General features: G+C 39.7%; 1 protein-coding gene across 3 annotated transcripts; it reads right to left on the reverse strand.

Moving 5' to 3' along the window:
* Positions 1 to 567: 567 nt before the first annotated feature.
* si:ch211-236l14.4 (SITS-binding protein) lies at positions 568 to 26,456 on the reverse strand. 3 transcript variants are annotated; one of them, XM_065956670.1, is made up of 11 exons: positions 26,190 to 26,453; positions 25,455 to 25,905; positions 23,757 to 23,928; positions 11,318 to 11,525; positions 10,648 to 10,798; positions 8,090 to 8,287; positions 7,460 to 7,728; positions 7,186 to 7,322; positions 5,493 to 5,614; positions 3,620 to 3,799; positions 568 to 3,462 (listed from the first exon to the last, which is right to left on the reverse strand). In XM_065956670.1, exons 1-11 carry the CDS (start codon positions 26,192 to 26,194, stop codon positions 3,289 to 3,291), a joined length of 2,067 nt encoding a protein of 688 aa, XP_065812742.1. In that variant the 5' UTR covers positions 26,195 to 26,453; the 3' UTR covers positions 568 to 3,288. The 3 variants fall into 3 exon arrangements, with proteins under 3 accessions (XP_065812742.1, XP_065812741.1, XP_065812743.1); XM_065956669.1 differs by having other exon boundaries at positions 25,455 to 26,112; XM_065956671.1 differs by lacking the exon at positions 568 to 3,462 and having other exon boundaries at positions 3,638 to 3,799; positions 7,190 to 7,322; positions 25,455 to 26,456.
* Positions 26,457 to 27,825: the final 1,369 nt, after the last annotated feature.

Genomic DNA, 27,825 nt, shown 5'->3' on the forward strand with positions numbered 1-27,825 from the left:
GGTGTTAGATCCTAAATCCTTTGCTGGGAGGATTTAGTCTTTGCACAATTTAGCAGAAATCTCCATCTCCACTCAATATACCTAGCTTATTAGCACAGTGTCATACATTGTTTTATTTGTTGTGACTGATAGATGGCTATTTTGTATTACTGTCATTTACTTGTCTCTCTCTAACCCAAGATTAGACTACTTTTCACATGCTCTCTAATTAGCTTCTCTTAACTGACAAATTAGTTTGGACAACAACACAACAACAAAAATACTCATAATGACAACTAGCTTGTTCGATAGCTAGCTAAATAGCCAAGAGCTTAGTCTCAATAGAATTGAAAAGCTTGGCTCTTGTCGGTTTCATATATTATGGTAACTTATGGTCTCACAAAATTTTAACAGCTGCAAAAATGCGGTAGAAGGCTTAAAAAATTGTGTAGACAAACCAAGGGAAGACGTTTCTGTGGTTACATCCATTAACTGCATGGTCAATGATTCCCTGCAGACATTAACACCAATGCATATTTTCCAATCTGGTAAATAAAGAGCACCCAAATAAAACTAAAGAACTTGAGGTAGTGAAGTAAGAAAATGTAAACTTTATTACAACTTTTTGTTCTAAGTTCTCTGATTTACAGAATAGAAAACACTTATAATGGCACAGTCATCGTAATATGTACATTGCTGATACTGCAATAATCCAGACACTTGTGCTGTCCAGATTTCAGAGTGGCATTTAAGGCACATGGTTCGCTCAGTCCATAGACGGACGGAATAACACATCAAAAGCTTTTCCTGTAACTCATAAGTGAACATACCACAGCATTCCATAAAAAGCATTAGATCCGGAACTAGAAAAGTTCCTCACACCAAGGGCTCGGCTGGGAAATCACAGTTTGTCTGTTGTACATTCAGCTCTAGGAGAGTTTAAGACGTCAATGTTTAGCAACATGTTACGCTGCACTAAGACTTTTGTGATTTTATAAGCTTCAGTAGACCTGAGTGTTTCGAGGTGATACAGTAAAGTAAATTGACCAAAGCGGTAAAGCATTCACTATGTGATAAGGTCTCAGTCTGTATCAGCAATGCTGGCCGGTTTAGGTTTTGAAAAACAAATCAATATACAAAAATTAGCTTACTAACAAAGCGCAAAATTAGCTAACTAACTGTACAGGCAGCACTCATGGGACAAAAGTGAATACACTTTTGTGTCTGCTGGGTTGAAAAGGGTTAAATGTCAAAATAAGTGGTCTCATTTAAGATTTGCTTGTGTTTAGTCAAATAAAAAAAATCAACCATAATTCTGCTAAACAAAAGCAGGTCAAGAATTGTCCAAATAGTTAAGCTAAGTAAAGGGCAGACATGTAGTAACACATCAGGATTGATAACAAGTTGCCACTGCACCTCTGTGACTAAACAGTCAGCTAGGCTTAATGCTTCAACTCTGTCTGAAAAATCCAAGATGGCTGTAACAAACACTTTTTGCATTTGAGAGTATCTTATTGATGTATTGCAAATAGGTTACACATTTACTTGCTTTCTTGTGAGACTAATGAAAAGATTGATACCTCTCTCTTGTCTCTTAGCCCTATTCAGACCAATCAAGGCGCGATATTTACATTCCTTTCGCCTTCACTGTGAATGTCACAGAGTCGTAATCGGGGGGGTGCAGTAATCCCTCTTCTATTGCCTCTGGAGGTAGTAACAGAGGCGTTACAGGGGCAAGATCGGCAGAGTCAGCGAGGGAGAGCAGTGCTGTGTGTGTGTGTGTGTGTGTGTGTGTGTGTGTGTGTGTGTAGATTTTCCACTGTTTCTCTACACATCAGGCTTCCCCAACATGCTGGCACTGTTAATTCACAGACTGGGACACCAATATAACACCACTGCAGAATCAATATGAATGTACAAAGACGTAATGTCATGTAATCAGACTCTGAAAAGGGCTTATGATATCTACATGCAGCCAGGAGTTGGTAAGTTCACTCAGGAGATGGTTAGCAAACTTAGCCTAAAAACTTGAAACTTGAGGAAATGTCCATACAAAGCAAAAATAACAACTTTTATCTTTTGTTTTTAGATAAAACAGATGAGATGTAATCTAGGTCATTTCGGTAGGTTAAGTGTAGCTGTGGACCATGCTAGCTGTTCGCAGATGTGTCTTAGCTAGCAGCTAAAAGCTTCCAGATTGCTTAGCGCTGTGCTGATCCAGCTGGATGTAGTAGCTCAACATTCAAGCACTGGCTGAGAGTGGTATCTGTCATCTTGTTCTCTCCACCATGTAGTAGGCCTACTACCTTTTAAAAATCTCCTTTCAACCTTTTGCGGTGTCGTCAACAAGGCTAGATGTCGAACTTAATTTGGATCACATGAGATGAGGGCCCATCACCACAACATCAAGAAAGTGAGCAGCTTCTTTAAAAGCTGATACTACAGCAGGTTAGTAAGAAGGTAATAGCTCATCTTAAATTAAATATAGCCAGAGTTACAATTACAGTGGCTTGGCCTCAAACTCTTTCTGCCCTACAGTACTTAGGGACATTCAGACGTGTCCAACAAAGTGGTATGTTGATAAATAAGTTAAACTACTCTAAAAATAAGTGCTAAGGGGTTAGGTTGTTGACTGTATTAAGTAAAGTAGTGAAAAACCATAACTTGAGGTACATTCATAAAATATCAGCCAGATGGCTTGATAAGTTCAAGTAAAAGCCTTTCTGATAAGTTAACAAGACATACAGTACCCACGGTTAGTCAGCCTCTGAACAAAGCTATGTGTGAGCTAATTTTCTCCCAATAAGCATTTCCCCCAGAAAAAAAACCCTTTCAAATAATTTCCGTTGTCCTTCTTTATCTTCGTTTGGTCTTCTTGAGAGATTCAGATTTTTTTAAGCAAACAAGGGGCTTGCTTTGTTCCTCCATATCAAGAGAGCCAGCAGCAACAACAAAAAAATTAAAGACTTAAAAAAAAATGCAGTATGTAAACGCACAGATTTCTCCGGAACTTACATACATACAAAAGCAGAAAAGATTCAAAAAGTCCGGAAACAAATCAGCCAAGAGGTAAAACCGATTAACATTTTTAAAAAAGGTGAAAAAGACATGAAGGAAAAAACAAAAATCATTTTGAACTGTAAAGTGCAAGTATAAAAAATATTTCTACATTTCATCTCAAGACAGGGCCTTGAGACAGGGTTAATGGTCTTTAGTGGAAAAGTGCAAGTTGAGAACAGCACAAAAAAAGAATTTGATTCAAAACAGTTTCAGGATAGGTCAGGTGACTCAATGGATCAGTTACGTGACTCAGCTTCTCCGTAAGAAAACAGCCACATCCTCCAGGGGCACAGGGTAGTCCTGTAGGAACGTCCCCCCATCAAACACCTGGGCGTTCCGGCTGTCCTGCCACTGAAAGCCCCCGTCAGGTAAATATATATCCCTCTGCACTGCCCCCTTCTCCACCACTGGAGCCACCAGAACCTGGAAACACACATACACAGCACAGTCAAACAAGTTCAGATGTAACGGAGTGGTGGTTAATGGGCAAGCAACATCAGGTTACTGCCAGGGGGTTAGTTGATACACTATCCGACGCCAAGAAACTAAATCCTTCCCCATCAGAACATCATTAAGTCACCTCGTCCCCGATGAGGAACTGGTCATCGATGGTGAAGGTCATGGGGTCACTAGGACTAAGCCACCACATCGGCCGGTAGATGGGGTTTCCCGTCATTTGCCACTCCTCTGCAAACTTCTTTATCAGTGGTACCACATCCCTCTGGTGCTTCGCTATGTAGGTCCGAGTCAAGTTAAGCAACTAGGGGAGAGAATAACAAACATAATGAGGATTACAGCTAAACATTCTAAATTTGATAATGATAAACTCCATTCAGGGTCACTATCAGACATTTTGTGATTTTTATTTTTCTTTCAGTTGGAGCGACTGTTATCAATATACAGCCAAATATATTTTAAAGAAATCTAGAGCAACTGAGAAACATAAACACACACAAAAAAGTCATTTCCTTAACTCAATCATCTGCCAAAACTATTCAAGGATACAAAATACTATTGACAATCAGGCCTGCAAAAGACATTTGTGCCATCTCTGCACTAAGACGCAGACAGAGCCTGAGCTAACCATTGTTGACTCAGTAGTTTTACACTGTCCAAGTCTTCCTCCTGTCTCCCTCTGGACAAACTGCTTCAGCATTCCTGAAAGGGTCACATCCTTTTCAGTGTCCCAAGACAAAAACAAAGCTTGACCGCATCTATAAAAAATGTATTTTTACAAGTCGGGACAGAGAACATTTGTAGGAATGAGCTTGAAGTTACAGCCTGATCGTGAGTGGATGGTTCTCTAATTGAGAAGCCAGGCGTGTGTGTGGCTTTGAGGTTTTATTGCTATTTGATTCCGATGAGGTCGCTGCTGTGACCTGTCCGTGACTGGAGTAGCACACATTCTGGAAATAAAGGTGCCCCACATTTAAACTACAGTAAAATGAATAAAAAAGACTTATGTATTGTATGTCGGAGTCTATTTTCCTTGAGAATCCCTTGAGGTCTCACTTTATCTGAGTTTATACGTTTAAGGCCATGCGAGAGACCAAAATGGAAAACATTGCTGCTGTCAAATGTCTCGCTGTCCAAAAGGCCTATTTTTATCTTTGTCACGCAACTCAAGTCACAACCAATATATTCTGCTCCCTCAGTTCTGTCCTTGTGGAAAAAAAGGCAGTCGATCACTCCCGCTCTGTCACACTTGTCAATTACTCATGGAAATCTTAATTGCCACAATAAAGTATTTTTCCAAGACTTGTCCTCAAATTCATTATCATTCCTGCCGAAGTGGCTCTTGAGAGTGAGAGCGAGCTGTAAATCTCGATGAAGGACAGTAATGCAGAACAGATGGACTCTTAACCACAGGTGAAGTCAGGAGGGGGCCAAGCCATCGCTATTCCCATTGAGCAAAAAAGAAAGGAAGGGAATGGAAAAAAAATAGCCTTCAGCCTCTCTAAAAGCAGCTTTCTGTTCAAGACTCCAGTTCCCACGTTTTCAGAAGTATTAATATCTGTCACCTGACTCTAAGACATTGAAGCATTGTTTTCCAGGAGTTTAAGTAAAACAGTTCACTTCTGATTTCCAGCAGAGAGGTAAAGGGTTTAGTTCTGTGTACCCTGCAGGTCTGAGGTTTTGATGGACCAGATCTCATGCTTCTATGAAAACACACCAGAGGGAACTTTGCAGTACCAACCCTTACACCTGAAGAGAGGCTGCTGGGTCAATAAACTCTCCCCTCTTTTATTATTAATCAATTGTATCCACTCAGCGAGAAGTTGGGATGATCAATTAACAATGAAATGGCAGCATTCACACTTCACCTCAATTGATCTCTCGTTCGGAAAATCTAGTTATAAAGTTGTGAAATGTATATTTGTTACAGAGGCTACACAAGGTGCGCCGGGTTGTTTTGAAATGTGTTTTTTGATGTTAGTATTTATTTTGTATACCCGATCCTCTCCGACAACCCAGGGTGGTGTGTGGAAACTGATGACAGGGAGGAAGGCTGCAATCTCCAGCCAACGAATGAACAACTCCTCATCAGTGACCAGTTCTCCAGACAGAGAGCCACCTGGAAGGAGAGAGAGAGAAAGAGAAAAAACAAGAAACAGTAGTTTAAAAGTTCAGAATAGGTACCAAATTCTTGCAGGCTCTAGAAATTAGATAACGCAAAGATATCGAAGTGGAAAGCCTGTATGTGAGGTGTGAGATGTGGGCCAGTCTGTTCATCTGAAACCTGCAAAGACTGGACAAACCATATATTAAGATTTTTGTCCACTCAGGAAGCAAAAGAGTTAATGTTTGACTCAATACACACTGAAAACTCACCAAATGACAGATCAATACCCCTGGTAAAATGTCGGAAGATGCTAGAATTTTCTGCTCATTCTTCTCAGGTGTCAGTTGATAACATGTTAAATAATAACTATTTATGAGTGCAACTGGCAGTGACTGGCTCAAAAGATTTACATTTCTTAAATATCCCATAATATATCATGTATTTACTGAGTGCAAAGACCATTTGACCTGACCAATACCATCCATCAGTTAAAAAAAAAAAAAAAAAAATCACACATGGTAATACTCACAACCCTTCACAGAAAAAGAATCACAATTTTATTACAATCCATGTTTGGAAGTAAGCAGGGAGGAGAATCAATCTTATTTTATCTGCCCCTTACTCAATAAAAAAGAACAAGAGATCACTAGATGGTCTCTCAAATTACAATCACCTAGCAACCACTGTGACAGCAACATAGAAAATCAAACTATTTCAGTCATTGACTTCACTTCTACATTAATAGAGATTAAAAAACACACTAGCTGCCAATTTCCACCAGTCTAATAATTCCCTCCTTGTACATTTTCTTAAAGTGAAATATACTCGCACAGCTCTTCAAATCATTCTTTAAAGAATTCCACACTTTGATTCCAACAGTAGAAATACACATCTGTTTTAAAGGTGGTCAGTGTTAACTAACGCTTAAAGTTAAAATTCCTCCTATGTTTTTCATCTTCTGAACTAAAATCAAACAATTGATGCAGGTTTTCTGGTACTACTCTGCTTTATGTCATGTACATAACTACCAATGTCAGATATTCAACTGAATCTTAAAGTTTTAAAAATCCTGACTTAAATAAACAGCTTGTTTGTATGTTCTCTGTAGTCCACTTCATAAATAATTCTGACTTATTTTCTGTAATATCGTGAAAATCAGCTCAACAATAACCTTTCTTAATAAATAAATAAATAAAAGAATGGCTATTTTTCCTTAAACAACTTAACAATCACATATTAGCTAATCATACAATTGGTTGTTTACATTTTTTGACCACTTCTACTTGTAAAACACATAACGTAACATATCGAACCCTGGAACAGCAAGATGGACTACTGAGATAGTATTTATTAAGATTATGATTTATTTAAATATACAGTTCATGCTTTGTTAGTAATGGAATATAATGTGTGATTGATTCTGTGGATTTGTTTGAAATGTATTAGGAGCATTCCAGATTTGATTTCATCATATAGGAGTGTTTTGTAACCCACAAGGAATAATGATAGAAAGGACCTCATTGAAAAAGTCTTGCTATGTGCAATTAAAGGTGAGAAAAGTGACCCATAGGCTGTGGTATTACCTACTGCATCAGGAATGAGAAAGTTGTATCCCAGCAGAGTGTGGTGCAGCAGGGAGGGAATGATGCCCTTCAGGCCCATCAGACTCCAGTCCGACTGCAGGGGGGTCAATCTCACAAATAAAGGCTTGTGGCTGGACCTGAGGCACAAAAAACATTTATATAAAAAAAACATGCTTTAAATTCAATGCTTTAGGTTGAACTATCTCAAAATGCAAACTATCCCAACATGTAAGTTGCTTTTGGGGAAGTATTACTAATATGATCAAGGGCATACCGAGTCCCTGCTGTCACGATGGTGGTGTCTCCTATCCTCGTGGCCACATCTGCCAGCAGGCTAATGTAGTTGTCTCCACTGAGAGCCTGTGGCGATCGCAGTCCCTGCTCCTCAAACAGATTCCCTTCACCCCCCTCCAGTAGGACATATTCCATCCCAAGATGGGCCTGCAGGGATCCCACTCTGTCCAGAAACCAGCTCACCGCTCCTGGGTTTGTGATGTTCAGCTTTACACAGAACTTCCCTTGCCACTGACTCATCACAGGGACCTGAATGACAAAGATTTTAACACCACAGTTATTCTATAAATGCTTATAAATGATGAACTGCATTTTCTGGATTAGACTTTGTTCACATTGCTTGCTCATTATCAAAGTGCAGCTTGTGAATGGATTGAAATTGTCAACATTGGAAAGCTTTGGTGTTGGTTTCTTTTACTAAAGAGTTGAGTTTTTTCAACATTTCAGACTTTGAATATGATTCCATGACTGAATCACTCACAAAGTAAAGGAAGTAGGGAGTTCCTTACTTTGCAGGAATATTTTTTACTGCCATTGCAACAACCACAAATATATTTGAGGACTGTGAGCACATGCTGAGTGCTGTACAGGATCATGACCCTGGTCTCACCAGTTGTCCCTGAGGGGTTGAGGGCAGACTGAGCCAATAGGCCTCGGTGCCGTCCATGAGGGAGGTGTGGAACTGCTTGGTGTCCACGGCCAGGAAAGGGGACAGGGTGATGGAAATGTTAAGAAGCTTGACAAGTGGGAGGTCCCTGGTCATTCTCTTGGACATCCCCCTTCTTCTGCTGTTGAGGTAGTCGTGGTCCTGCAGAGACACAGAAACATGCACTGTTTTAACTGCATTACAGTCCTGATAACACTTTATGAGCACGGCATCATCTAACAATACTTAGATCTATAAGTGACAACATTGCATCTAAATAATTTACTTTTAACAATATAATGCACCAATGGACACCTGAAATCACCATAAACTGGTACAAGATTTTATTCCATATAAGGACAGGTAGCTTTTGGATTTTATGCAATGGTTGCTACAGTAGCAGCTGACACAACATGACCTCTGTCAGAACCAATAATGTATATAATCCTTTGGAATCTATATGGTGAAGTAACCCATTGACCCATGGAGGAGAAACCTGCTGTGGGAATAAAGGGTGGATTAGCACATGTTATGTCATTTCTAAGAACATTGTTATGTCCTGATATAAAGTAATTTCTATTTTTTTTCCTCAAGTTGAATTAGACCATTAGTGTGAATTCCCCAGATTTGTCAAAAACTAAAAACGGACCAAAAATGAGTGACAAAAGTTGCTAGCTTCCTAAAGAGTTGCATTTCTAAACGTTTCAGTAATGACTTCAATAACACAGCAGACTTTCGTAACCTACATTTTCCAATCTCTGCGCGTCATTTCAAACAAATACGGGGACTGGAAAAGAAAGGTTGCAGTGTGACTGATCATTTATGAATACTTGTAAAAACTGGAGTGAAAGAGAAGCTTAGTTGAAACAGACGGTCATTGTTGCCAGTCACACTTCTGAACGGCCTGAACACCTACACGTTTCTGGAGTTTCCATGCAGCACTGTACGCTCGGGTGATTCTTTATGGCACTTATTGAAGGGAAGTGGGTGATGTTGAGCCAAAACTGGTGTTTAATATCTCTGATTTACCAGAAAACTAAGGGTTATGGGAAACTCCTGTTCACCAAATGACATCCACCAGCTGACATGTTACTCCTTCCATTTTCTTCCCTTTTATATACTTCCATGACTTTAAAACTTTGTGAGTGTATATAATGAGATACCTAAACCTGAGCTCCAGATTTAGTAAAAAGAAAACACCTCCCCCTTCTCTTTCAGGTCTGACTGCAGCATCATGATCACCTACCTCTGTTAGTCTTGGCTGAAATCCTGACATATCTCAACACTTACAGTTCTTTGCCATCCCACAGCTACACCACTAAGAGCAACCTGAGATCAGTGAGGAGAGATTCTGTTTGTCTTCTCTCAGCTATATTTGTTTTGTAATGGAACACAACCAGGTATTGACTTAGATCCACTTTGACTGTACTCCATGCTGGTCTTGTTTCCAGGCACTTCCCAGCAAGGTTCAAGGAAAGTCACTGGATAAATGTAAAATAGAAATAAACACTGACATGGGAGAAAGAGTAGAAAAGCACCTGTCCTTTTCTTGAAAAACAAAACAAAACGAAAAACACTAAACATGGAGAAAATTATTGCAACATAAGTTAAGATCACCTTGAACACATTACAAACTTAGGACATAATAACAAACATGTCCTGCTGGTAGTATGCTCTGCACACTTGTCCTTCAACCATCTTTTTTCTACATTTTCACATTTCAGTGAAGCTGTCCTCCCTCCCTCTCTGTTCCAGCTCTCTGGAGATCAACTTAAGAATTCACTTTCATCTCTCTCCTTGACCATTTCTGAGCCTCTGACCAATGAACCCACAGCCTCACAGCCCAGATGGTTGAAGAGGAGGATTACAGGAGTCTACTCTTACACAGTGCAAGAATTGGGGTGCAGAAGAGAAGGTTAACAAGAGGATACTTGTCGCAAATAGGGTAATGCATAGCAGTGGGCTTTAAAAGTGTATACTAAATAATCAAATTTGTTCACCTATGTTCCAAAAAAAAAGATTGGATTTATCTGCTCAATCTGCTATTTTTCTAGGGCAAACTAAACACTACTATAACAAATAGGTCTTTCACACTTCCACAAAATACCTCAAAAATGTAAGTTTAAGTTTTCAAGTGAGCTGCAAGTGTGAACGCAAACAACCTAATTTTTCACTCAGACTTTATCCAGAGCTTCTTCTTCCAGCACCCTAGCTTTTTCTTCTGCAGAAAATCTGAGTGAGCTGATGTGAGAACGCAGCAGGATACAATCAAGTTAATTCACCTTGAGCAAGTAGGAGGGGGTTCTGACATTTATTACAGCCTCTGAAGGAACAAAATATGTTTTTAAGATGGTCAAAAACAGCTGTATGCTTATAACCAGCTATTATCACTTGGCTTTAATCTGACATCAAACTGTACTCATTGGCTCTTCCTCTTTGAGCTTTCATTCAGCCTTTGGGTTTTCAATCTGGTGCCAGAGACAGCAAAGTACAGAATATGGTGTGCAGTGGGGAGCTCGTACCATATCAGATAGGAGGGTGGTGGAATGTTCATTGAGGCTGATGACTCCCTCCCCCAGCTGGTGTCTCCTCAGACGGTTAGAGAAGGTCCTCAGCTCCCTCTCCACTTTCGGCCCAGAATCCACGCTGGCAAGCATCTTCCAGAAAGGGAGCCTGTCAGACACACAGAGAGAACCTGGATTTAATTCAGTTATAAGCCTTATATCAAAAATATTTGGAACATGTAGTCCAAAGTTACTTCCAGCCTAATGCCCTCTGCTTTTCCACAAACATTCATGAAGATTCAACAAATGATTTGGCTGCTGTGTGAAAAGACTGTTTTACACATGCAGGATTCAAGATGTAAAACCATTGCGATTTAAATCAATAACACTTGTCACAGCATAACATTATAATTAATAACTTTATATTATTATCCCAACTGCAATTCAGCTTTAGCATTTTAGGTAACACTTTACAATACTGTTACTATACTGGACCAATCAGAGTTGTTCATCCACAAAGTCCATGTACTATTGTAAGCTATTACTACTTGCCCTGGATACAGGATGTCTTTGAGGGGAAAATTAGCTACCCTTAACTTAATGTTGTGGAAATGCGTTTGGTAAACAAGTCCCTGGTGCTCCGGGGAAAGCTGCAAACCTCAGGATTCCCAATCTAAACCAAATTTACCACAGTGTCTTCATGTTGGGCAGCTCCCTCCTGTGCTGGGGGAGCTGTTGAACTGTTTGCTGGTGTACAGTTTTCACATCAGGGGCCACACACACAGTGTACTGTAAAGGCAGGCGCTCCATACTGGGCAGTGACTGCAGGCAGAACTGCTCTCTGCTGTCCACCCCGAGCTGCAGGGGAATATCCGGAGACACAAGCACTGCTACACCTGCATGAAAGTGGATACAATATTAAAAATCATGACATCATGCTTGTTGGGAATGAACAGGATGTTACTTCAGAAAATGACATGAACAGATTATATAATATGTTTCACTTGAAACAGATATAAGCTGGGCCTTGATGCAAAGCAATAAAAAGTTGCGTACACGAGGTGCACTGCAGATTCCTCTTATATGACATAGTGCGCAAGTGTTACTGAGACCGGGATGGGAGAGACGGATGGAGTGTTGTGGGCTGTGTCAGCTGATATTACTCAACTCAGATGTGAGAAAAACACTCCCTAGTATGAGACATAGCAGTACATGCTTAGATGAGTTTACGCTGGCAACTTCCACCTGGGTCGGTTACATCAATGTGAGGAGGGTGAGGAAGCTGTAATATAAATCGAAAGTGGTGTTGAAGTCTAATATCTGTTTTCTGCTTTAAAAAAAACACCATCAACAGTTTCCATGTCCACTTGTCTCCCTCTATCTTCTGTCTGTCTGTCTTCAAATAATGTCCATCTGTTTCTCAGCCAACTTGTTATAGTGACAGACGGCTGTCTACCATTGAGTCTGGTTCTGCTCAAGGTTTCTGCCTGTTTAATGTTTTTCCTTCCCACTGTACCAAGTTCTTGCTTATGGTGGGTTGATATTAGGTAGCTTATAGAAATATCACAAGTCCAGACCTGCTACTTATATCAAGTGTCCTTATAGATCACTTTTTCTCGATGATAATGTGCTAAAATGAGTCAGCTCTTGTTTTCTAAAAAGGGAAACCCCTTGTTTCTCTCCTACTGTATGTATAAATGGGGTTTCAGAAGCCGTGTGAAATTATTAGATTATGTGGAGCAAATAATCGTGCCCGCAGATGTAGCTGCCCTGCAAGGAATGCCTCCTTCTTCTCAGGTTACTTCAAAACCCCATCCTCACCACTTCTCACCCGTCCTACAGTAACTCCCACCTTTAACTACCTTCCCCTCTGCTTATGCCTTTCGTCCCTTTTCAAGTCATCAAGAACCCAGCACTTACATCGTCGACCTGAACACAGGGCCCTCGCTCCTGTTTATTCTGCAATTTGCCTAAGGTTGCAAAACTGGGATTTGCTTAATGCAAGGATTAGATTGCAACACTTGTTTTGTTGAAACAGGCAAACAGACTTCGAACCCTGTCTAAAACCTTGGCTAACTTCAGTCGCCCTCTCTGGTTTCAATAGTCTCACTGTTCTCCAGCAGGCAGAGACCAGGAGCAGACCGGATACTCATGTGTCCATTTATCAGATTAATAGTTTCAGAGATCAGCAGCAAACTGCATAAAGCCATAGCCAAGAGCCTTTCACCTCAGGGTGAGTCTCATGTGTTTGCAATGGATAATGTCAAAGAGATACTAGTAACTCCTCAGAAGCCTCTCACAAGGTATTAGGTCGCCTCTCAAAAGCCTGTGACAGACACATTAAAGAAGATAAATGTAGATTTGTCTGACATCTCGCTAATAAATTCAAACAGCAGGGTTGAAATGGCACAAATAAATCTTCAATAAAGCAAAGGCGGCATGAAACTGTGCATTTTAATAATGTACCTCAACAGTCGAGTAGAAAGTGAGGCAGGGGAGAGAATGTTATAGCTTTATGGGAGGATGGAAGAGGAATGCAGGCAGTGGAAATAGAGGCGACCCGAGTACACCAGACACCGAGCAGCCTCGTAGAATGATGTGCAGATACAGCAGGCTGCAAACAGTATGTGTGTGTTTTACTAAAGTGCACACAGGGTGGAAAGTGGAGCTTACGTTTGTGAGCATGACTTCTTGAGTCATATTTCATTTTTTATGGGAAATGAAACTGTTGGGCTTCGAAGGAAACGGGACAGTCTGATGAAAAGCAGTGGTACCTTATATTCCATCTGTAACTACACACAACATTTAAAAAAATATTGTATATGCTATATCCTGCCATTACTGTCCCATCCACACTGCATGGACCAGTTTGAATTTGAATTACAACTCCTGACTGAAAATTTACTTCTAACCCAGGTTAAATAGTGAAGCTCTTTATAAGATGCACGCATGCACGCACACACACACACACACACACACACACACACACACACACACACACACACATACACACAAACAAACGCACTCATCTTAGCCTCAAAGATGTGTGTAGCAGACTGTAGCAGGAATCAATAAGTGTTATTTAAAGAAAGTGAAGCAGGTTTGAGGCCTTGAGTTACAGCCAAAGTGGGGTGCCCAGGAGTTAAAGTTAAAGAGAGAGAGGGGGGGAGACCCTATTTTTAGAACAATTCCTTAAACACTCCAAGCTTCCCTTGAAATATTTTCCACTAGCTCTCAAAAGCAAAAATTATATGCCCGACCGAGCGTATCCTCTTACCTTTGAAGAAGCAGCCAGACAGGGGTTAACATGACTGAAGTGTACTAGTTTGACGCACATGCCTCAATTGAAGGTGAGTTTTCGCACAAATCCAGCTACCTTTCATTGCATCCTCTCACACAAATTCAAACTGTAGACTTGCAAGAACAACAGAGCAGGACTTATAGGACCATAAAGATTCTGCACTTCCTCTCCCTGCATCTGAGCTGGACGTTTGTAGGTGGTAGCGTTTGTGACCTCATACACCTTCTGAGGATCAGGAAGGTTTAACGTGGCTGCCTGACTCTCTGCTGCTGTGTTCCAGATGGGTCTTACTCTTTTACCTGTCATATTCATTCTGTTATTTATGACACCTGTGCACCATAAAAGACCTGACTGGGGTTATAAAAGGTGTGCTCAACACTAGCTGTGTGTGCGCGTCTGTAAACGTGTGTGACTGTGTCTTCAGGCATGCGTTTCCTTAACAATGGAAACTTAGTTTCTGTGCCCAACCTCAAGAAACTGATGGCCCCAAAACTGGGATTTTGCCATGGCAGTAAATTTCCAATTCCACTTATTGAAAAATAATGAAGCAGTAAAGAGATGTCCTTACTTTTGGTACCAGTAATCCGTTTTATTTTTTAAGGCTGTGTTATTTGCAATAATCACAAATAAGGAATGTGTCATTCTGACTATAAGACAAAAACATCCCACCATCAGTTACTTTGATGGATTATATTTTCTTTAACCACTTAGTGTCTCAGCTGGTTAAACATACTTTTAAAGGAGTAGAGCAATAATGTAAATGAAGTTTATGAAACATGTTTTTTAAGAGCTCACATTTCAAACTGTAAAATCAAAGTGAGGCTGTTGTATCAATTCTCCAGAGTCCCCCTCTCTAATGTTTCCTGCTTGTTGTCCTTGATGGAAAGTATTAGGTAGGCGATGGAGTGTGGAAAATGTTTGTGGGATGATTTTCATACATTAGGCCTCGCGTATGGAGATGACAGCTTGCTTTGACAAAGCTTCAGTTGGCTAAGTGACTCATTGTTAAAGCGTTTCACCTCGGACTTGTCCACACAGAGTGGACGCTTCTGGGCAGCTGCCCGAGGACCTCCACAGGGACCTTTGGCGCAACACGGTTGGGTGTATCTGCTTATTCTGCTATTATTTATTTCTCTTTATCACCCTGTGATTTTTGGATATAATAAATAAATGCAATAAAACTGATCTGGAATTTCAGATAAGTATATTAGATTTAAGGAAAAAAACAACTACAGAAAAACACACAACGCTTATGAGGTGTTGCCCATAGTTGATGGGTAATTAATCCTGTATAATAACTGGATGTTAGATAGAGGGTTGGTTTGAAGCCAACTATTCTTCACTTTACATTTGTGCATTAAAAAGACCTAGGAGTTAATTTCTTGGGTCAAAAAACTCACATGGAATGTTTCAAAGCTGTTCTGGAGCTTTTAATTACATTTCATGGTCCTTATCTGCAGGTTGTCAAAATGTTTAAAAAATTAAATTGGTTGATGAAAATGTTTTAGAAATTCTAGCTCTTTTTTGTGTCCGTGGTTGTCTTGCTTCTTTTAAAGTTGCTCACCATTAAATGAGCAACATGTAAGATATCTCCTGAATTAAATCATTAAATGACTATGACTTTAACCAGAGAAGTAGGCAGTTTCAAGGTACCCTAACAGCATATTGGACGCCCCTGGATTTACCAGATAAGAGACCAGTTATCACAACACACCAACAGGTGTTGCAGCGATGGAAGCGGGCAAGCAAAATGTTTCAGATTTGACTGATTCTACCCGACCAAAAAAGCCTCTGCATTTTTCCAACAAGACCAGAAACGTGGTAAAAATATTGACTCTAGGGAGGAGGGGGTGGGGGAGACAGATCTCTCTAATGTTTTGAATTTGGACTGAAGTACCAATTTTAAAGGCTACGTGTACGCTAGAGTTACATATTGCTCCTTTAAGCACCATAATGGAACCTTGTCTTTACTTATTGTACTGATCCTTTTCATCCAACCAATCTTTTATATCAGATAAATCCACTCAAGCATCATCTTTAACAAAATATAAATCCAAATCTGTGATGGGTACACAAACTGTAATCCCTATCTCCCTCTTATGTTTGGCTGGTTCCCTCTGAGAGACCAAACAAGACATAAGCAGGACATCAAAGCATCATGTCTAAGAATCCCAGTTGGAACAACTGATTCAGGGATAATAATACAGAAACAGGGGAAGGAGATAGTAAACTGATTCCCTTCAGTTTACTAAAAAAACTATGATAAAAAATGATGCAGAGACCAAAGCAACAAGTGTGAGGTCCTGTGAGTCCTCGCAGAAATGATGTGTCATTCTAATCTCTGAATGTGAATTCATAAGGGAAAGCATGGAAAGAAGCAGAAATAAAGAGATAGAAGACAAATTACTTTTATTGGAGTTTGAGTTTTCTCCCCATCAGCCTGCTGTGAGTCCTTAGTAAACAGGTGCAACTACAACAACACCTATTTGATCTGATTTTAACAAACAGTATCTGACAGAAATGAGTCCAATTTGTAAAAATGTTTAACTTTCAAATACAAAACTATATTTTACAAAAATAAAACACACACATTGAAATAGGATGATATGGAAGCTTGTAAAATAAACTAAAATAAACTAAATGGTATTTTTGTCAGTGTAATGCAGCTCTGCTGAAAGCTCAGTCAGGAAAGACTATATTCTGCATGCTGTTTTTTTTATGTTCATGCACTCCTCTACACATGCTCACTTATTTTACTGTAATCATTAACACTTCACAACACCTGGTCACATCTATCCAATAGCACTGCTCCACTCTCTCATTGTTTGCCAATCATATAGGGCGCCACAGGAATGTGTTCTAAGACCAATGTTAGCATTTTAGCACCATTGGGGTTGTTTGCCTCAAACTCAGTAGGTTTTTCTGAATGGGTTGGTGGTTGGATGCCTGAAATGAGGTCTGTGGTTAACACGAGCGTAAGAGATATTCGAGTTTTGTTGTGCAACATTACACGTTAGTGAATACCCCCACCTGTGAATTTTGAAGTTTTTACGTGTCCTTAAAAAGGTGGTTGCTAACAAGTAGCTAAATCAAACTACAGTGTGGTTTTTCGGGGACATTAAACGTCATCATCTCTGTTTGCAGTTACAATTAGACACAAGGTCTACAGTAGGTTTAATTTTTGGGTAAAGGCAAAGATTTGGCTAATAAACTATTTAATAGGCTACGGTTTCACTAGTAGTAAAAACTGTTAGCTTGTTGGAGACATCCTGAGGTGGTGACGTTGAAGCCATGGTGTAGTTCCCTTATAGCATAACGCTAGCTTTTTGCTTCTTGGGATTGCATCAACGCTTCAAACATCATAAAAATGGTGTTCACATGTGAAGATTATCCTTCTGAACCAAACGTGAAAACATAATAAACGTGTTTGCCACAGAGCTAATTTTCAGCAGTGATTCGAAATCCAGTGCAAAAATCCCATAGGCATTTTTTCGATAGACCCCATGGCGATGCTAACTTCCAGGTTGGCTTACAAAAATATGTAATTTTGTTTCCTCTCTATTGCTGCTGTATTTTTAAGATATGGCTTTCTCTCCCACCAGTTCATTCATGCCATTGTTACGTGTAACCCTCCACGTCACAATCACCGCCATGTCTAGCTCCATCACCTTCTTCCACCCATCATCCTCAGATGACATCATCAGCCATCATCCAGTCAACCCCAGCCTTGAGTTAGATCAGTTTTTTCATCCAATCACCCTCAGGTGACAACATCAACCAGTGTCCCTTCAACCCCAGTCTTACAGTTTGATTAGCTTCATGCCATCAGCCTCAGACGACAGCATCCGCTAACACCTCCAGCACTGGTGTTTGACCTTCACAGGGGGATAGATCTTGTCGTCGCGTAGGGAAGACATCTTTGATCACCCTATCTCCCTGTAGAGTTCAAGCGCCAAAGATTCTCCGATAATAATTCAATATAACTTAGTAACATGAATATTTATCTTTGATTCATTTACTTTTCTCTTCGGATTGAATAACATTGAATAACTTTTGTTGTCCATATTATGCCCTGTCCATATTATGCCCTTTTTGGGGTTCATATATTTAATCTATGTACCTACTTTTGTACGTTCACAATAGCTAAAGTTCGAAAAAAGTGTCTGTTTTCATGAACTGCCGCTCCATGCAACGGCTCACTTCTAACTCTCTCTAAGGCTCTGAAGTGCCCATGTTCAGACTCCCCACGTGTGCCAAGTCTGATCTGATTGGTCGGCCTGTCGGCTCTGCCGTAATTGGTCAGTCACTCAGCACGGCTCTCGGAAATGTCCCGCCCCTTTTACCATATTGGGAATGCAGCCACTTTGGCTCCGAGGGGAGCATAAACATTAGCACCTTAGCACTACTGTGCTACCGCAGGCTACAGCATATTGTGGGCGTGCCACAGAAGTTAATGGGCGTGCAACATGAGCTGCAGGGCTTGCCACAACGAGCCAATGGGCTTAGATCAGTGATATCACACTGACAATGACGTCACACTGGCAATTTTTTATCGAGGGGGGCTAGAACCGAGCGTTACATGCAGCTAATGCTACAGCTAACAGGAGGACGTAGGAGAAGCTGCGTTTTCGCGGACTTTGAATTTTTGCACATAGATGTGCCTAAACATGCACAGGACACTTGGAAAACACACTAAAGAGCATATAAAACCAGAAAAGCATAATATGACCCCTTTAATTACATTTTTCTGTCCATGCTGAAAATTATCTTTTTTTTCTAGAACAAAAGTAAAAAGTTCAATATGATTTTCATTTATTAATGGCAACAATGTTCTGACTCCACTATAATTAATGTGTAATCATCTTAATATGACATTGGTTCTTAATATATATTGTAATAAAATGTATATAGGTTCAAAGATCTCAATGAACATTGTTTAGTTATGAAGTTATGTTAAATTGTGGTCACTTCTTCAGAGCAGAAAGACTGGCTCAAGCATTCAAGCCACTGACAGATGTGTTACAATAGAAGTCTGTAATCCTGAAGGCCACAGCAATGAAACATTAGTGGCAAAATAGTGTAGGCTAGTATAAGTAATGAAAATAAAACAGTGGCTGGAATTTATACAGTTAAAATAAAAAATTTAAATGACGAAGAAATAACACAAATAGTTTAATAATTAGACTTTTTCAAGCAATCTTCAACCAGAAGTGCTTTCCTTACACAGCAAAGAAAGTGTACTAAAATGTTATTAAAAATGATGGCATTCAAAGACTTATTCAATAGAAGCCGTAGATTGTAAAAAGGAGATGCAAATAAAGATATTACATCAGCTGGATGGACATAATTTAGAAAAACAGAAATAAATCAGTGAAAAAAGTGTTAATCCATTTTCTAAGTTATCACTATTTATTATGGGACAGCGCCCTCAATTCATACTATAGAGCTGATATATGTATATATATATATATATATATATATATATATATATATATATATATATATATATATATATATATATATATATATATATATATATATATATATATATATATATATATATACACACACACATATTTGACTGTTTGTGTATAATCAGTGTGTTTAGTTTGATCTTTTAAAGGTATGGACACTGGGAAAGATGCCCTGTAAGTAACTTAAATGTTTCTCTTCTAAGGGAAATAGCAGCACCTGATTGCAGAGATGTGCAGGCATTATTTTCCAAAGTGAAGGTATTTTGACAGTCAGTCCACCATGTCTTCTACTTGCCCATACAACCTTGTGACATTGTATCCTAAAGACCTCTAGTTGAGTAGATGAAGGAATAAGCCCTTAAAGCTTTGAGACAACTTTCGCCACAGGAAGTAGCTTCAGTGATCTTTAGTCTGTTCTTAGTAGCCATGTTGTTTTTGTATGGATAAAGACAGGTGGGGCTATGACGAGTTTCTCCAGTTGGCAACACTCTCAAATATCACTCCACTGCACAGTTGCATGTATCGTCTTTTCCATCTCTCTGCCTTTTACTTTTCTGCTTCATCTTCCCTCTGTTACTCTTTGTTCACTCACTTGATCCAGGTTCATTCAGGGTTTATGTGCAGTGTGAAGTCATTTTATTGCTCTGTCGCTCTTTGTTATTCTTTGTTACCCTCATGCTTTAACTGTCCCCAGGAGACCTCTCAGGTTATCAGTCCCAGCCCCATAATCCACAACACATTTATAATGTGCTCCTGTGACTAACTAGAGTCAGTGCAGACAGGTCTCCTGCACATACAACTCACTCACATGTACAACAAAAATAAGTCGCTAACAGTCACTGGGTTCACACAGCTGTGAGTCCTAATATTAATACATTGCATAATGCTCTCAAACTGCAATATATTCTTGTTTTCCTGAAATTGGGCATTTAATGCCTTTATGCAGGAGCTCAGATTTGTCAGTCCCTTTTATTACGAATAAAATTCACCAGAATGGTCAAGACATGTGGCGTCTCTTTCCCTCTTTTATTACGCCTGGAGTGCTGCCTTTCATGAATCTGTTTTGAGGAACATAAACATGCTGCAGTTCATTTTCTGTGCAGAAACAGAGCTGAAGATTTGGCATATGAACTTAATACTTAATACGCAGAATAAAACTGTAAACTCAGTGGGAGCATCACTACACTTCTTTTGGTGCACAGACAAGTGCAGAGCAATGGGACCGGTTTCAAACATGGATAGTCGAGCTCCCTTCACCAAGATAACATGAGGTCAAAGCAGATTTTTTTTCAGTCTCAAATGTGAACTTGGAATTTTTTCATTTCAGTATGAGATCTTTTAATTCCTCAAAGTGAAATTGCATTCACTGTTTAAATCTTAATAAAAGATGACTTTGTTTGTGTGAAGTTGAAAGCCACATGTTTTTCTGCAATTGCACTTTATACGAATTGACCCATAATATGGTTATAAATATGAATTATATTGAGTCTATGTAATAAATATATTTGAAATTCTTGGGGGTTCTGCATTCAATTATATTTGGCCAGTTTACATGCAAATATAATAACGTTTCACTGCCAACACTAGGAAGAAATCAATAATCTGCTTAAGACTTAGCTATTTTGCACAATCTCTCGGTTTCCCATAATGATCCTATTTATCTGAACACATAACTGTAACTGCAACATCATGCTGTTTGTTTTTATTGCAGTTTCACATGAGAGGCTTTAACTTCTACTTTGGACAGAGCTGATGGAAATAAGGAGATTGTGCAATATGATATTTAGATTTTTCTAGTTTACTAGCCCTGATGCCGTTTGAGAGGAGACATTAGATTTACTGTAAGTGAACTTTTCATATACTGGTACATGGCCAGGGTTTCTCCAAGCTCTCACTGTAACGCTACAGATGAAGGTCACAACCAGAGGAGATGAATGTTTCATATTTTTTACAAGGACCAAAGATACCTGGCATTACCCCTGGTCGCCACATAAAAAGTCAAACAAGAGTCTGTTCAACTTGAACTGTACTTTATTAATGGCTTATTTATTATTATGCAAAATGGTCTGTAAACACAGTAAATCCTACTCCTTATAAGATTTGACCACACAAGGTGTCGGTACAGAGGGAAGACTGTTGTGCATGCAGTCACAAACAGGCAGCATACTACTTTGAACTAATATATATCCGTCATAACAGAACCAAACAGTACTGTCATGTACATGTGCACATCTATTTTATTCTTTTATGTTCTGTTTTTACAGTCGTGCATCAATTCTTAGCCTCTGACACTCTATCAAACCAACAATCCTCTCAGGACTATGAATAAAGAAAACAAGTTTATGTTGAGGAGGATTTCAAGAAATATCACTCTGCTTTCTGCAGTATACCTTTTTTACACAAAAAAAAAAATGTCAATATCAATAATTTTATTTTTAAAGTTATTTTTTGGGCATGTCTACTTTTATTAGATAGGACAGCTGAATAGTGACAGGAATTGTTGTGAGGAGAGAACGGGGCCGAGATAGGATCCAAACCCATGGCCGCTACAGAGTCAAGGATTATAGCCTCCATACATAGGGCACGCAACATAACAACAAGCCTATCCAGTGCCCCAATCCATCATTATTGTGATAAATAGTTCATGACTAAGCATCAAAGTTAAAATAAATAAGGCACACTCAAGAACACTGCCTTCATGTGTTTACTTTTATCTGATTGATTGGTACTCGTTGATACAGAAAATGTCCTGACTTTGGATTTATGAAGGTTGTGAAAAATCACACAGAAACCAACTCTAAAGCATGACAGTTTTAGGGCTCTTTAATTTTTTATATATTTATGAGATGCTTCCAAGAAGAATCAAGAAGAATGACAAATAGTTTACATCGGCCCTCTCTGTCTTCATCCAAATTGTTTATCCATTATGCTTTTTACCTAATTCCAATTCGATAGCAGCTTAATGCAAATGTAAATGCATCTTTAATTGTGAAAACAGTTATATCTGTGGCCAATTTAAACATTATAAAAAAACTAATAGACAAACACCCTTGAACTTTAAGTAAGATATCATGTTAGATGTACCTTTAAGGCTCCAAAAGACATTGTTGTCATTGCTGAGCATCAGTTTGCTATGTTGGGGGCTATGTACAGTATGTGTCTCTGAGTGGTTACTAGGAAACGATCTAACTGTTGTGGATCTCTTCTCATGTGTGTGTGTGTGTGTGTGTGTGTGTGTGTGTGTGTGTGTGTGTGTGTGCGTGTGTGTGTGTGTGTGTGTGTGTGTGTGTGTGTGTGTGTGTGTGTGTGTGTGTGTGTGTATGTGTGTTTTTCTGCTCTGTTCAAAGCTGAACAGAGACACAAAGGGTTACAGGGTCCTGATCACTACTGCCGTCCTCTTACAAGGTGGAGAAGGATTTAAGTCATGTGAGGCTCTTGTTAAGCCGGCCGCTGTGTTACATAACATCTTCAAAAGTGCATCAGTGTGTGCTTGTGTGTGAAAGTACCGACATTTGTTTCTGCAGTATGAGAATGAATGTGGTTACTGCCAACAATTAATGAAATCAAAACTGACGACTGATTCATTCATGTCGCAATGTGCATGCAAAACAGTGCTTTTCTGTCTGTTCCTGCTGAATATGCTGTAGACAAACATCATGTTCATGGAAAAACTTCAGAAAAATTCAGATTGGTTGCAGCTCAGAAATCAACACCACACATAGATGTCTTTAGAGCAAAGTCCCCGAGGTTAATGCTATAACGCTACCACACAAACACACCACACGTTCCTCATCAGTCATTAACTATTCACATCCGCCAGTGGTCCCAGCCTCCCCCTGTTGCCCCCAGGATAAAATCTAACACCCCCCAAAATAACCTGGTGAGTTATAAGAGTCAGCAAGGCCTTCATCCAACCTGCTCTCTTAATAGAAACAAAAGGCAATTACCTCGGCATCCCTAAGAGTTAATTTAAGATGCAAAGGTGGTTTGCTTCCCTTTGTAGTCTAATCTCCATATTAATAAACTGACGTTCCGCAGACAGTATCATGTTATACTCTATTTGTGGGGCAGCCTGGCAGTGTTGTGTTTTTAGGGATGGTGGTTCTAGAGGCAGTGGGACTGTTTTTTTTGCTCAAACACGTGCATGAGGGGCAGTGGAAAGAAAACACAGCAGCATCCAAAGGGTTTCCCTCTTGCCCTGGGATTCACATCGCACAATGTACACCCGCTGATGTGGGGTCAGATTTCCGTGCACCAACATGCAAGTGTTGAAAACAGACAATCTATGTGTCATGTCAAAGATTGGAAAACCTCTGCTGAGGAGATGGTCTCCATTCACAATAAAATCTTACCTGATGAGCCCAGGAAGTAACGTTCCAGGGCTGAGCCGAAGCCCGAGGGATTGTCCTTCAGGTCGCTCACAGTGAACGGCTGCATGGTGGCGTTCTGATTGTTGATTGGCCAGGTCTGACCCCGGACACTGGCACCACCATACCAGGACACATTGGTCATGGAGAAACAGTCCTGAAGGGATGCCCACAATGCAATGACAAATAGAGACAAATAAAAAAAAGTGAAGAGAGTGTGGCACATAAAGAAAGGAAAGGGGGAGGTTTCATCTTAAACTGTAGATTTTCTAAAATGAATAAAGACTTTAAGTAGAGTTTAGGAATAAACATTGTGAGGAAAATAGAAGAAAATTTCATTTATTGTTTTATTTTTAATTGAATTTAACACAAATTCAAACCACCACCAATATTTCGTGTATATTTGTCAAACTTAACAAGAGCACTTCGATGCTTAAAGCAGACTTGAGATGAAGGACAAACACATGGATTATGTTTTCAATGTATGAATTTAAATATTCAGAATCATATATTATAAAGAATATTTGACACTCATTTAAGGTAAATGTTACTTCAGTAAAGGAATGCAAGGCCCAAAGCAGTTCATGTGATGCCTGGTACATGAGACTATCTTAGACATCATTGCACGCACTAGGTATTGAATGACGGCGAGAAACCTTGTCTTTCCTCAAAGCGTCTTTACGCATGTGGGGACAAATGCGCAAACACGGATCTTAATTAGTGAACGTCAGCAAATGTGAGCTCTGTTAAAGAGTTTCAAAACAGGTGCCAAGTGGTCACCTGAGAGGCATCAGGCAGGGTTTGGGAAAGGAGGAAAATAAAGGCTACTTAAGTTTGGAAAGAGTTCCTGTGAGCAGTCGCACCACATGACAGGGAGTTATAGAGAGGAATGTTCCAGTGTGGACAGATTAACCTCCCCAAACATCCCAATAGTTAAATGCCTTTGATAATTAAGCTGGGGGGAAAGTACAGGAAGTACTGTGCATGCAAAAAACAACCTGTGAAGCAGATTTGACACAAAATAAATACCAATTAGTGCAGCTTCACCGATGAGTGCGAAAAGGTTTAGGATGAGGGAATAATGCAAACTTGTTTTAAAATACTAAATCAGAGAATCATGCACGCGCCATTTATTTGTTTTTATATTTCGATAAAATGGAATTGCGTATGAAGTTATGTTTCAAAAAACCAACAAAAGGCACTGTCGTCACATGAAATCTGTGATGCAATTTTTGAATGAACTATGAGAGCAGAATTAATCATCTAACTGAATTATAACAAAATATAGCAGTTAAATTAAATAATTAAATAATCTTTTTTGCATTTAATAAATTATCATAGAAAAGATAATAGCTTATTTATGAGTTCATAATGATTTACTATTTTATCTGTGTATCCTACAAGTCTGATCAGATCAACAAACTTTATTTTGACCGATTTGTATGAGAGGAAAAAGGCTCGAACTAAAAAAAAAAAAGGAATCGTGCACAAATGCCATAACTGCAATGCACAATGACAATGACATTTCCAATTAAATCTGAAGAAACTGCAAATTGAGGCATAAAAAAGCTCCAAGTGCAAAACAGTATTTTAAGCAACAACTGCATTGTAAATTGAATATTCCTATTTTGAACTCTGTTAAGCGTAATGTGGACTGTATGTGCACTGCTCGTGTAACATTACCTTCAGCTCCACATGACAGTGCACCGGTGCCCAACTCATACTGTAGCACTCTGTTTCCGTCTCCTCATTCACCTCCAGTGAGATCTTCACCTCCGCCACAGAGTCCCACGTATAGCAGAACTCCGTCTTATTGAGCCAGCACAGGTTCCTCACAAAGGGAACCTCTATGTCTGGGTTCCCCACGTTCCCGACGTCTATCTCCACATAGGTCTTGTCCTCCGTTAGTGTCTGTATGACCAGCGAGTGGGTCCGTCTCTCCCATATTAGTCCGCTAAAAGTCCCCCTGAGGATCCAGTTCTTGTTGGGCTGGTCCACCACTTGCCAGTATATGATCCCGATTGTCATGACAAAGAAGACGGCCACACCGATACACGCTATAGCTCCTTTCCAGGTCTCGTTCATCTCCTTCAATCCCGTGTCCCATGTTACCTCTGGGATGGGGCTAGGGTTCCTATTTCGAGCGTGGGGCATGTTGTTTTTTGTGATCAGCAAAGAATCAAACACAAAAACTGCAGAAATCTCTGTGCGTCAAAGATCTCTGTTGTTTCATCATGTCATGGTGTTTTCAGTGAGGCTACAGGGTAAACCAGCCTACTCTTTATCTTTACACCGTTTACACTGTTGGCTTTTTTTGCGTAAATGTGCCAGCAACAGAGACCTGTCATTTGAAGAAAGCTGTGAGAAAAAACAAAAATCCAAGGGAAGTAAACCAGTATGAATGAATAATTGACTTACCACATACTGCTGCTGTTTTATAAGAGTTGGATTTGTCAATTGCATTGGCTGCAGAGAGCTCGTGAGCAGCCCGAAGCCGGGTTTGGCAGCAATGCCTACGAATAGCTCCTAGACGCTGTCTTGCTTGCCCTGCACTTTCTGACGTAACACCGGGTTGTTTCTTCAGGGGAAAGGTAGAGAGAGGGAAATGGGGGGATCGGGAGGGTTTGGCTCAGTTCTGGAACTACCCGCCGAGGCGAGGAGGCCACGGACAGGCTGGACGGGAGGGACCCCCTACGCGTGCCCGCAAACTCTCCGTGCGCTCTCCGTGCGTAAAAAGTTTGGAGACTTGTCATCCGGTGGTTTGGTTAACTGCCAGGCGCGTCAATTGGGCATGGCAAGGTTTGCCCAGCCTTATCCAAATTTAAATCTTGTGGTGTTAAACATAAAAAAAAAAAAGCAAATAGAGATGTCCGAAATTGATTTTGAAACCACAAGTAGGGAATCAAAGCAGTGGAATATTTTAGACTAGTGCCATGCCTGTCTTTGCCTTACATTTAATTGGGCACATCTAATACGATTATTAATCAGATTGACGTAGAGATTTAAGCTATTATTAATTACCCCACTTGTCTTAGGAATTTGAGTGGGTTCAGAAGAATTGGTTTCGATCCAGGGCCTTGGTTGTATGTCTAGTTTTAAATGCCTTGGCACTGTTTGTATAGACAGTTTTGCTCAGTTTACAAAGAGAGATGAATCACCCATCATCCAGCAAACATCCCTGTTGAAGCTCCAGAGCCAGTGCTGTTCACTTAAATTCACCAAAGTATTTCATTTGTCACTAAAGCTTACATTAGGTTGTTCCATCCTGAAATATATACTATATTATCTTGTCATGTCAGTCAAAGTCATGTTAGCAATCCCTATTTGATATAACATGTAACATAAATGTGCAACGAAACAAGAAGCCCAACACTCTTGAAATTATAGGCCCACAGAAGAAATTAATCACACTAAACCGCAAACCTTACTGTCAATAACTTCCCAAAGATATTTGTCCTTTCAGCTCTGGTCCTGATTTCTGATGGAAAATCTCTCACAAAGAGTAGCTTAAAAGCCAACACAATCAATCTTGGTCAATTACTGCAACTTGTTATTGGATTGGCTTTATTATACAATAGAAGATTTGAGACACTGGTTTCTAAAAACCTCTTATTTAAAAAAAATGAAATAATAATCCCACCAGGAAAGGTGCGCATCAGTAGGTTGTTGAAGGGGATGACCTACATGCATTAATCAAACCTCTACGACCAGAAGAGCCTGTAAAATATGTGTTGGGTTTATTATTAGTTTTACTCACACATAAAGGACATGTAATTGCTTGGATATTTAAAAATAAAAACAATAAAAAATCTAAAGCGGAGAAATACGGGAAATGTTTTTGAAAAGATTCAGGGTGTGTTGTTATATATCAAAACATTATTATAGGCAGTGTGAGGTTTAATGAGTTGTGTGACTCATACGCTCTGCAGAAGACATTTGAGGGCAGGAATTTTGTTTATGAGTGCCTCAAGGGTAGCGAGTGCTGGTGCGATTGGTCGAAGGTGGCATTCATTGGCATTTGAACTGTCAACATCCATTGTGTCTGGAGTTATAA

Source organism: Labrus bergylta, chromosome 7, assembly GCF_963930695.1.
Source record: "Labrus bergylta chromosome 7, fLabBer1.1, whole genome shotgun sequence".
NCBI lineage: Eukaryota > Metazoa > Chordata > Actinopteri > Labriformes > Labridae > Labrus > Labrus bergylta.